The sequence below is a fragment of the Microtus ochrogaster genome, chromosome 4 (assembly GCF_000317375.1).
Source record: "Microtus ochrogaster isolate Prairie Vole_2 chromosome 4, MicOch1.0, whole genome shotgun sequence".
NCBI lineage: Eukaryota > Metazoa > Chordata > Mammalia > Rodentia > Cricetidae > Microtus > Microtus ochrogaster.
In genome coordinates this window covers 53222860-53234856 of record NC_022011.1, presented here as the reverse complement: position 1 = coordinate 53234856, position 11997 = coordinate 53222860, and the positions used below count along the sequence as shown (strand labels likewise).

Below are 11997 nucleotides of genomic sequence, written 5' to 3'. Positions count from 1 at the left end.
GTGGCTCCTAGATTTTTTTATAGCTACATAAAGCACATTGCAATATATATATTAATATATATATATACCATGAAAGTAGAAGCAAAAATAGCCCTTAGAGACAAAGTCCAAGAAGGGGTACTTAAGAAACAGAAAGGTAAGAGGGTAGATAGAGGCAGCATATGACCAAGGTACCTTTTACACTTGGGTGAAAGCGTCCTCTTGTGGTGGAGGCCTGTGATTTGTGAATGACTGCCGCTGCGGAGGGAAGAGGAGCCGTCACTACTCCATTATGCTAGGTCTGGACGATCTTGCCTTAGAGAAATAACTTTTTGTTACCACTCATTTTAAGTTGACATGTGCTAATATTCATATTTATGGGAACACACTGTGATGTCTTTATGCACTGTGACTTACATAATGCCCACTTGATTCTCTGGTTACTTCCTATTCCTAAAGGTGACCCAAAGGTGGCTCTTATTTCTTCAGCATGTCCACTTTTCCTCCTTCCTCAATGGTGGCACAAGTGTTTTCTTTGCCTGCTGTTTATATTAGATCATAAACAAAATCAAGATACCCCTCTTGACCCATGTAAGTGACAACGATGTTCAGTTTTAAGCTGTAGAGACTTTAAAATGTATTTTCCAAATAATAAAGGAAATCAGAACCAAGGAGAAGAAAAGATAGATATAGATGATATCAAAAACATACAGGAGGAAAGAATAGATGGATGGGAATAAAAACTTCGATGAGACAGATTAAATGGATTTGCACTCAGGTTACTAAGCAATAAATAAATAAGATATAACTTTCTGTGCTTTTCAGTTCCATGTTCGTTGAGGGGCTCAGCATCTGCTTAGATATTACTTGGAGTTGAACATTGCCCCCGCCCAATGTGGCAATGTAAGATCTTGCCAACACACTTTGATACTGATGCAAGATGTACAGTACGCGGTAATAATTTATTTTAGCAATATTTCTTGAGAAATTGTTATGCAGCAGGCAAGAATAGTACAAAGCCAAACAAAAGAAATCTCCCATAAGAAACTGAAATTTCTGTGACTTCGAAGAAGAAAAGTTTCTGCCTTTGGCTGGGGAGGTGAAGTGTGACCTCCAAACACTTCAGATTTAGGGTGTTAAGAAGACACAACAGGCATTTCAGGACAAAGCAAACAAAAGAGGAACTGGGCCATCTTTATTAAGAAACACAATAGAGTCTCTCCCACATCCTCCAACTCTGGATAGCCTGCACCAGGCCACAGCTGATGACCTGAAGTGGCCACGCGGGACCTGGTGCATAGATGAGATGCTGCCGCTGAGCCAGTGCCTCCTCCCTCCCATTGTCACCCTTATAGCCACCATGAGGGAGTCAGAGATGCTGCTGCCACCACCCAAGCCCCAGCTGCAGCGAGAAACTCAGCATCAGAGAGAATGGCTGTATCTCCAGAGATGGTAGTGGCTGCCAGCACCAGCAGGACCAGGAAGCAGCTTGAAGGAAGGGTCCTTATTCCAACCTTGGGTCAACAGACCCAGTCTGCAACATGGAGCCTCTACTTCTGTGGAGTTGCCCGAGGACGTCGGCATAAAGGTCATACCATGTGAACCAGCAGCAGCCTGGAGCTCTAGTGGATCCTGTCCCCAGACACCCTGCCCAGCTGAAGGATTCTCCTGGCTTTGAGCAACAACTGGATATCCATAATAAAAGCATATACTGTGTGTCAAATTATAACTGATGATGTTCTGAATCTGTCATGATCATCAAGACACATAAAATCTTCTTTTATATTGCTTCATTCTTGGTATTTATCTTTCAGGCATTTATCGTATTTACAATAAGCATATGTAAAGTTAAGAAGGAAGAATTTTTCGCTGGAATCCACACCTCTGCCCCATGGGATGCTGTGAGAACAGGGAGGGAGAATTGCATGTAAGTCTCTGACTTGACTGTACTTGGTAGCTGAATGGATTGTGGGACGAGATCAGAAAAGGATAAAAGTGATTCTTGGGCTTCACATTGGAATGATGTTCAGATGAGTGACACTTCAACATGGACATCTGGTGCAGAGGTGACATGGTGGTCTTTTACAATGTCTTGCTGTGTTTTTAAGTAAAGGATTCTCCATCAGTTTGCTTCTTTGTCCTGGACTCAGCCACACATATGGCCCATGCTGGACTTTAATCTTCAGCCTCTAAGTAGAAGTTGGTACTGGTAGTTTCACCCCTCTGTTGTGTGAGGGTGACTGTCTGCCTTGCCATGGCAGGGGTGGCTATGAACCAGCCAGGATAGGAGACTGACTGGAAGGCAGAAGTGGAGCCCTCTGTGCTGTGGTAGAAGAGAAAGTCTTTCTGTGCTTTGCCCTCTTTGTATATTTCCATGATGCTTACATCCTAGGGTAAGAAAGAGACTTATTAATGAGGATGACCAGGGAGAGGGGCTACAGTAACTGAGCACTGAGTGCCCAACATGGGAGTACTGCTGTGCCCAATAGGAGGGACATGGGTTAGAGATACAGGCAAAAGAAAAGATAGCAAGCTATCAAACCAGGCACCTACTAGTTTCCAAATAGCCTGGCTTTTCCCCAGAGTCCCATCATACAAGGGACTGATTCTTTGAGGTATGGAACTCCCTGGAAGAGAATGGCATAGAGGGAGAGGGCTTCTGGTATACACCCATCTACAGTTTTGTGCCAGCCAGCCTGAATACCCAACCTCTGAGTGAATTTATGTATTACAATTTCCATCATTAGCAAGGGATGAAACTTTTAACTATGTATCTTTCCTTTTAGCACACAGAAAACTTCAGATTAGCATTCCTTTGCCTAAGTGTGGCTTATTAGCATCTCTGATGTTATTTAGGAGCAAGTTACTCAGGACTAAGAATGGAGAAGCCACTGTTCCTTCACTTTCAGAAACATGTCCATGGGTTTGATGCTCTGGTTTTCACTTTAATTCCCAAATCTGGGGTTTAAAAAGATGCTGTATAACTCAGTGGTATTGTTATTTATCTGGAGACTGGCCAAATAAGGGCTCCTTTCTTACTCTGAAGAGTGCAACCTTGCAGGGATATCAATTTTATTCTGTAAACTGATAAGCTACCTTAAATAAAAGTCTATCTGGTATAGACTACCAGCTGCAGGTACTCACCTTAAGCTCCAAAGTCGGTGTGCCCCCGATTTCAGCGCAGAAGAGGCAAAGCTTTTCGCCCTTGATTCCCAGAAAAACTAGATTACCTTTTTCAATGTCTTGGAATTCTTGATCTCTACATGCTATCAAGTTAAGAATGACTGGAAACACAATAAAAAATGGGGACAATGTCAGGCTTTGAAAGAAATTCAATCTTTTGACCCACACCCTGTTAACCATTCTAATCATCATCATCATCATTTCCTCCTTCAAAGCTCACACATTAGCCACATAACAGTAATTACTGGTTGCTATCCTGGGACCAGTTTCTTTTTGCTTCTTGATACCAGAACCTCGGTTGTCACTTGGGCAAATTGTTTCCCAAAAATTAAAATAAGATATAGTCATGCACTTATTGTGGTTCATGATATATGAGTAGAGGTGTCCTGGGGGTTTCTACAAGGTTCCTTAAGAGACTAGACTCACCTGGAAATGCTTCATCTGTCACATCCTGTTACCTACACCAAACACTTAAGTGATAGCTTACGCAAACCTGAGGTTGGTGAGTCAGAAAGGAGACTCTGATCTCTGGTGGCATCATGAAACCAACTTGGAACCCAGCCTAGCCCAGTCCACTGGTTTTATATATGTAAGAAACAAACCATTATCTTACTTTAGTTCTTGTTGTGTGAATTTTCTATCATTCTTTGTTGGAATTAATTATCCAATAATTTAGGAAGAATTTTCCAAGAGTTTAGACATTTTGTATCTATTTCTTGGCATAGGACAGGAAACAAACCCATTTGACAAACTATTTATTAACTATTCACCTAAGACAAAGCACTATGAGGACATTGAAGATTTGGTTTAGGGCAAGATATGAAATACTTCCCTCAAAGTCCCATATTGAAAACTTGAACATCACCTGGGGACACTATTGAAGCAGGATCAGATCATGAAAGTCCTAACTTCATCAATGGATTAATCCATTAATGAGTTCACAGCTGAATGAGTTATTGGATACCGGACCTATTGGTGATGTTCCTTTAAGGCAAGAAGGTTATACCTCCCCCCAACTTTCTGTCTACCACGAGAATAGCAGCTCTTTTCCACCACACCATGCGTGTGTCTTGACAGATACCTAAAAAATCAGTGGAGCCAGCAGAAGGCTCTGAAAACTCTGAACTTAGTCACCCAAATCAATCTTTAAGTATTTTTGAAGCTATTTTTGGTGGTGGTAAGGATAGGCTGTCGTACTAGTGAAAAGCTGGCTCCCACAAATGATAGAAGGAATAGAAAGATGGAGTGAAGAGCAAGCTTCGGTACTGAGGCTGGGGATAGGATATGGGAGGTCTCTCTGTGATGGGCAAGGTTACGAGGGGGATTAAACAAAACATGGAAGTTTTAAAGAAGTGAGATAAGGCTGAGATGGGTTTCCTTCTGATGGGAAGAAGGAATTTTTCACCATCATTAGAAGAGGAGATATGGAAAGAGAAGAACATGTAATTTTGACAGTGGAAAGATGGGCGGATTTGAATCTGCAGATATGGGTATGGTTGGTTGGAATTTTAAAGGAATGCCGTTCTAAAAGAAACTTGGTGACTGTTACACCATTCTCTCCTATTGGAAGATGCTTTCATGAGGGTAAGTGCGCTGTTGTTTCTATGTATACATCTTCCTTTGTAGCATGGGACTGTCTTTTTTTCCTTGCTTGGCCTCTGAACATCAAGTAGGTAAGGAAGGCAGAAGACTTATGCAGGCTGATGTCCACTCGCAGTGGGTCTGATGCATCTTCAAGAGTAACAGTCCCCTCTCATGTCACTTACCAGGCTTGACATTGCTGCTAGCAGGCACCGCTATTAGAGTATTTCCTGCCAGGACCCACACCATCTGTTGGGAGTCATAGATCCTGTAGTTTCTGGGAAATTCCTGACCTGCCAGATAACAAGACACAGGTGTGGGTATAATTGGCTTTAAGGTTTGAGCTCCATTCTAATAACAACAAACTGTGAATTTCTGTGACAGACATTGTTCTGAGAAGAAATGGCCACAGGAAGGGAAACAGGGCAGGGATGGTTTACAGATGGAGGCACAGAGAAGAACTGGGTACATTCCTGGTTGCAGGAGATGCATGACGCTTGCCACTTCTTCCGGGGTTACCTTTTACCTGCTTTATAAAGTCTCCACATAACAACACCAACCAAGACTACTTAAGTCTGTCATCAGTGTGTATGTGTAATATCTAATCATCTTAATCAAAATAAATAACGCAATTCATTTTTAACATAATCCTTTATTGATTTTTTTGGCAATTCTGCAGCATGCACCCCAATCCCGCTCTCTTCCCAGTTCCTCCATATCTGCCCCTCACTTCTGCAGCATTGCCCCCCGCAAACCTAATTCAAAACCAAAAACTCACGGCGCTCCGACATCTTTCCAACACCTCCTTCCTGCATCCCAGTTACTTGGGAGTTGCAGTATGTCACGATGTGCACCCTTCTGTCCGATCAGCCCCACCCACAAATATTCATTGCGACGAGTCATTGGTCTGGTTCAAGGCTCCTGTCCCCTGCCACACCGTCATCATCCCTGGGCCCTCATTGAAACTCCTCCAGGATATCCTGTTGTTGCCCCGAGTCATGCAGATTCTGTGGTTATCCTTCCACAGGACCGGGCTCACACGGATGCCTGGGGTCTAGACCACATCCTGTAGCCATGTTGGTGTCTGAGGGCCGTACTGCCACTGAGGCTGTGGTAAAGCTACTGCTAGGGCCTTATCTGGGTCTGTGGCCCTACAGCAGTCAGGGGCTGTGTTGATGTATGTGGCTCCTGATACCATAGAAGCTACTGCTGATGCCAGGGGTCTGGCCACAGCCTGCGACCTTGTTGATGTCCGAGGGACTCACTGGAACTTGGGCCATGCCAATCTGAATAGCCTGTGCTGCCACCTGGGGCTATGGTGACATCCAAACCAGACTGCTACCGAGGACCATATTTGGGTCTGAGGTTGGAATCTATGCTCATGCTAGTGTCTGAGAGCCACGCCACTACCAGGGCCAGGCCTATCTGGGTGGCCTGCACAGTCACATGGGCCGTAGTGCCATCCAGGCCCATTCTACCACAGTGGGTCATGTCTGGGTCAGTGGCCCAAAGGCAGCCAAGATCAGGGCTGATAGTGAAGGGCTTGTGTTACCACAGGGGGTCATAGGAACTATGTGTGCTGAAATCTGAGGTCTGTGCTGAACCATCCCTGCCCCTTACTAGCCCTGAGGATAGCTGGCCCTGCCCCTTGCTGGACCCTGTATCAGGATAAGTGACCTCACCCATAATGGGAAAGCTGACACTGCTCTGTCTCCACCCCACCCCTCACCACAAGCAAGAGTGAGCTGGCCCCAATAGTTTGGGCCTAGGAGAGTTGTCCCTGACCCTCACCTGAGGGGGTGGGGTCGCAATTGGCCAGGACCAACCAGCTTAGCTACCACCCAGACCCTTGAGCTGGCCCACCCTAGCATCTTCCCCAACAATGACTTGCTGCAGTGTGTGAAGGAACAAACAATCTAAATGTAACTAGCAAGAAAGGAATTAAGTGCCTTGAGATTTCAATTGTAGATTTCTGAGTACTTTAGCCAGAGCAAAGAGATTCGTGGGTTAAGAAAGTGAAACAGGCCCCTTAGACCCTTTGGTGAGAGCAAATGGAGATGGTCCAAACAGGTTTGTGATTCACACTTACTTTCTTTGTGGATATTACTTTCTAAATCTTCAGAGCTTTCTTGAGGAGGATAACGTACTTTAGATTGTGGAGAGAAGGCCATCGTTGCCTGGCCATGAGAAAGAAAAAGAATAAGTTTTTTTTTCTCTTATATGCTCCTAGAATTTTATGAAAATTTCTTCAGTAAAAGCCTCCCTAAGCCCTCACCCCATTCACACATTAAGATGTCTTGATGAATTATCTGTGGTGTTTACATGTGTTGAGTATTTTATTTGTCTGTGCGCATGTGCACCAAGTGTGTGCCTGTTGTCTGTGGAGGTCAGAAGAGGAAGTCTGATCCTCTGGAACTGGAGTTACAGACAGTTAGCTATGAGCTGCCTAGTGTGGGTGATGGGAACTGAACCCTGGTTCACTGCAAGAAAAATGTTTTAAAGTGTACCTAGACAGAACAGAACGTATTTCAGGGCCAGCAAGCCCTGAGAAGACGCTCCCAACCCTTTAGTGACTGGTGTGGTCCTAGGTCTCCAGGTGGTGATGGCTTTGAAATGCCATCTGCCACCACATCTGGAGAGTGAGGACATTCCATCACCCCAGGTGCCTTCATGTGCATTGAATCCTCAGGCTTAGAACAGAGCAAGATGTGCTGCCCACCCCTGTTTCAGCTCCCCACAGCTAGGGGATGGCTACACTTCCTGCTCTTCTGTCAGAAAACCCGCCCCTCTGACTTGTGTAGCCCTTTGCTCTCCATTCAGAGAAGCACCTCCAAGGATTCTGCATGTCAACATCCAAGGCCACATCACAAGTCTCTCAAACATCTCTAGAGATGTTTGATTCTGAGATTCTGGTTAATAGCACAAGATCTACCAAAGTCCACAGTCTCTTACCATGAGAACCCGTTGTCCACAGTCCTCCGGTCAAAGAGCCTCAGTGCCTCACATGAGAGTTGTCTAAAAGCAGAAATAAGCAAAAATGCAAGCAGCATTTTTATTATAAGCAACTCTAATTTCTCTGATACCTTGTACCTCGGGTCAAGGCCCCCAGAAGCACCCAGGGCTAGACAGAAAGCAGTGAAAGGTCGCTCTCAGAAAGCTCGAAATAGCAGAAATTACCTTTGTCCAAAGAGGTTCTTGTCTCTGGAATCAAACGTTTGGCTGCAGCTGGATCTGCAGGCACTGAGAGCTTGCCCGGGACTACGGAGCTTTGAATTAGCCAGGCAGCAGCCCTGTCGCCTGACCCTGGGTGTGCCCACTTTAGCAAGAAGGCTGAGCCAGGCAAGGAGGACCTGTGAGCCCTTGGAGGGGAGGCAGGGAGGCAATACAGGTATAACTGGTCTGGGCTCCTGGAGAAACAAAAGCAGAAGCCACACCAGAAAACAACAGGGAAGAAATGCACAGGCTAGAAGTTGAGTCACAGAGGAAGACATGGGCTCTGGACTTGAGGCAGAGGTGGGGCTGTCTTGACTCAGTGAGCAGCATGACAACAAAGTGCTATTTGCCTGGCAAAAGTAAATATGTAAATGTGAAAATGTGATATGTAAATATGTTAATATGAATGTGAATATGTAAATGTGAATGCAAATATGTAAGCATGGCAAATCTCAGTCCTGATCTCATACGTTTACATATTTAGTATGCTACAGCTCAGGAGAGCTTCTTCCGTTTCTGATGAAGACGGCAGGGCTCTCCTTTCCTGGATAATCTTTTATCCCTCACAACAGTCCTTTATAGGCTAATAGTCCCTTCTCACAGAAGAAAACCAGCTCAGAGAGAAGACAGAAAAGCCACCTAGCCAGTCACACTGGCCAGCCAAGTGTGAAGCCTTCTGCTCCTGGGTGCCCTGTGATATGTTCACTTATGGGTCTTGATCTTCTCCATACTGTATTAGAAATACCCAGGAGGCCTAGGGCTTCACTCTGTGCCCAGGGAGCAGATGAAGATGCTATGAAGGATGCTCAGGGTTGTGAGCTCCTAACTATGTAGCACGAGTCTGATGCAGCCCAGACATTGATAACAGGAGGAAAACGTCACTCCTGGAATAATACTGTGGATCAGTGCTAAACACTAAAAGAACCCTGCTCAATTTGTTCAAAATGTCACTCTCTGATATTCCGCATTTGGGGATTCCCAAGTGTGGGTCATGGCTGTATTCTATCTGCCATTAAGTCTTCCCCTTAGAATCTTGCCATGGTCCCTAACTAGTGTCCCTGTCTGGCCCTAGGTCTGTGCCCCCTTAACGAAGAAACCTGGGCTGGCACAGAAGACCTGGGAAGATTTGAGAGGGAGGCGGGGAGACCATGCAGGTGTGAGGGCTCTGGGCTTCTGGAGAAAAGAAAGCAGAGAAAACACCCAGAAACTGCTTTTTCCTGGACTTCAATGTCCACCCAGCTGTGACCAGGATAAGACAGAAATACAGTCACATTGCCTTCCTGGTCAAAACTCTCTAATGGTGTCAGTTAAGCGTTGGACACTCAGAACCCTTGAACTGGTCACCCCAGCCCACAGGACCCACACCTTCCCTTTCCCGCTGCTACCTCAGGATTTCCCTGGCTTCAGTACACACTGGACAGGTGCCAATTCTCCCAGATTGCTCCTGCTTGGGCCACTGGGTGTCTACCCAGGTCTTGCTTTTTCTGAAAGCAACCTAACCATCACAGGGTTTTTAAAACAACAGGTCACATAAATGAAAGTGAAATGATTCTGATAACACATAAATACCGAATGAAAGAACATTGCACTGGCTTTATCAGTGCTAGGAAAGATTTACAGGGATGAAGACGAGCAATCCGCAATGCTGTGTCAAACCTCCCAAACATGAACAATTCAGCATGTGTACAGCTTCAAATTATATGATTCAAAACCCGGTGGGGCTAAAAGAACAAATAGACTTCCCTTCAATTCCCTTTGTGAACTGAACACTCCTTGATCCACAGTTAATAGAACAAGTAGCGAGGAATGTTGATGAGATAAGATACCGACTTGAGCAATGCTTTTTGCTGCCTTGACCGACGTGTTATTTGTACAACAGTTCACCTGACAACAAAAAGAAGCATTCCAGTCCTGGGGACAGGAGTGAGGACAACACAGAAGGAAAAGGCATAGGGAGGGCTAAATAAGACTGAGAATATTTGAAAAATCCTTAGGGAGTCTAGTAGTTTATGGTTACACAAATTGCATAAAACATGTAGGTCTGTGTATAGGTGTATGTTAATGTGTGTATATGTATATAATTTAATTGAGGTTATATTACTTAGGGTGACAGTACTCCCCCCAAAACCATAGACTATCTAGCAAAGCCCCCCTATGCTAGGCATGAGAAGCCTTCTTTCAAGTTGTTGATCAGGAGAATCTAAGAGACTCCTAAAACATTGGTCTTTGCCATTGCTTGGTGCCTTCCAGAGAAAGAAGGAAAGATCGCATGCTGAAGATATTGTACGCTTCAGCCAGAGGACTTGGAGGAAGCCATCTAGACCTGGCCTGGAAGCCTTGGCTCTCAGTATTGGAAGGAATCTTGTAAGCTACAAAGAGATAAAAGTATTCAATAGCCCTACTTGGCTATAATGCCCAGAACCACGATGCCCAGCATGGCGAGATATTCCAAAAAATGCAATAGCTCTGTTCATACACTGGGGGCAACCAACAGCCACCCAACTGGACTGAAGACCTGCTTAATAGGAGGGAATGCATGCCTGATGCTGTAAATTTAGCCAGCTACCTGTGATTGGTTGATGCCATGGACCCTACAATTCCTAACTGCATTCTAAATATGTCCTTATATCCATAGATAAGAGCCTCTACCTTCACCAGAAAAAAAAAAAGCCTGTTTTTGCACCAGATGGAGACCATCACAGAAAGCTTTAACTGGTCAAATGCAGAGAACAACGGACTGCGGGGTACCAGTCCTCAACTGACATATTCACAACATAAACCTACACTTAAGGCTCAGGGACATCACAGGAGAGAGAGGCAGAAGAGCCAGAGGACAAGGACATCTGCTGCAAGATTGTCTCTTTCAAAAAAAGTGGGCATGAAGTGGGGGACTAAAGAGAAGGGGTGGATCTAGGAGGAAGTCAGGCAGAGGAACGGGCATTGAATATGATCGAGACATGCTATATTAAATTCACAAAAATTAATTAAAATATATTATTAAAATAAAATGTTTAAGCCAGGTGGTGGTGGTGACACAAACCTTTACTCCCAGCACTCAAGAGGCAGAGACAGATGAATCTCTGAGTTTAAAGCCAGCCTGACAAAATCAAGAGGAGGGAGTTGAAGCACCCTCAGCCATGCACCCATGAGCCCAAGCCAAGTCTTTGTGTCTAGGGGCTTGCCTGCCAGGGTGAGCTCTTCAGGTCTTTTGCAGAAAGAAATGAAAAATTAGGTACGTGACTCATTCATGCGGCTATTAGAATACGAGCTAAGGGCAGCCTCTCTAGTTTATACTGGATGATAGCGCCCTCTCCTGTTCAGTGTGAGACTGGCAGCTCAACATGCTTGTCAGTCCAGCCCACAGAGCCTGTCCAGACCAGGGTGAATGGAGCCAGACTCACGCTTTTCCTGACCCAGCAGCATTTGTCTTTTTTTGTGCCTAATTTCAATTTAATATTAGGTTCCTCCCAGCAAGTCACAAACCGTACAATCCATGAGAGAGTTCTCGAGGTCTGGAGATTGTTGAGATATTTATTACAAGGAAAGTGCTTGGACCTGCCCCTTGGGGTCTGACCTGGATTTCGGGTTGGGACCTTAGGATGGCCCTTTCTTTCCTTCGGTGACTCAATCGGGAAAACTGCCTGTGGGTGCTAGAGACACGGGAGCCTCGCCCATCATATGGGCTGTCTGCACATTATGCCCAGTCCTAGCCGGTAGAACTGGCTGTTCCCCTCACCATCACTTCCCCCCACCTCCACCTACATCTCCTACTGGGCCTCGATGGTACCAGCTGAAGTGCTGTGACCCCACCCACCGGCTTCCCTCTGTCATTCTCAAGTCTGTTCTCCAAAGCTGTCCCCTCATTCCATCCCCACGGCCCCAGACGATGATTTTATGGTATAGCTCAACAGAAGAGGGAGTCGGGATTGATAAAACATCCACTTCTTTTTTTTTTTATTGAGAAAAGGAAAAAAAAGTTTCAGCCTCCTCACAGCGTCCCATTTCCCTCCCCCTCCTCCCACCCTTCTTCCCCTCCCCCCC

At 45.3% G+C, this 11997-nt stretch overlaps 1 protein-coding gene across 1 annotated transcript; it reads right to left on the bottom strand.

Annotated features, from left to right (window-relative positions):
- Window positions 1–2154: 2154 nt before the first annotated feature.
- Il36b (interleukin 36 beta) lies at window positions 2155–6914 on the bottom strand. Its single transcript, XM_005346743.1, has 4 exons — window positions 6833–6914; window positions 4929–5036; window positions 3124–3263; window positions 2155–2367 (listed from the first exon to the last, which is right to left on the bottom strand). The coding sequence occupies exons 1-4, from the start codon at window positions 6912–6914 to the stop codon at window positions 2155–2157; spliced, it is 543 nt and encodes a 180-aa protein (XP_005346800.1).
- Window positions 6915–11997: the final 5083 nt, after the last annotated feature.

Excerpts from the sequence above, each read along its gene's own strand:
- Il36b (XM_005346743.1), bottom strand. The coding sequence starts at position 6,914 with ATGGCCTTCTCTCCACAATCTAAAGTACGTTATCCTCCTCAAGAAAGC. Across the intron at positions 3,264-4,928 it reads TAGCAGCAATGTCAAGCCTG|TCATTCTTAACTTGATAGCA; the intron begins GTAAGTGACATG and ends TTGTGTTTCCAG. Across the intron at positions 2,368-3,123 it reads CACCGACTTTGGAGCTTAAG|GATGTAAGCATCATGGAAAT; the intron begins GTGAGTACCTGC and ends TTCTTACCCTAG.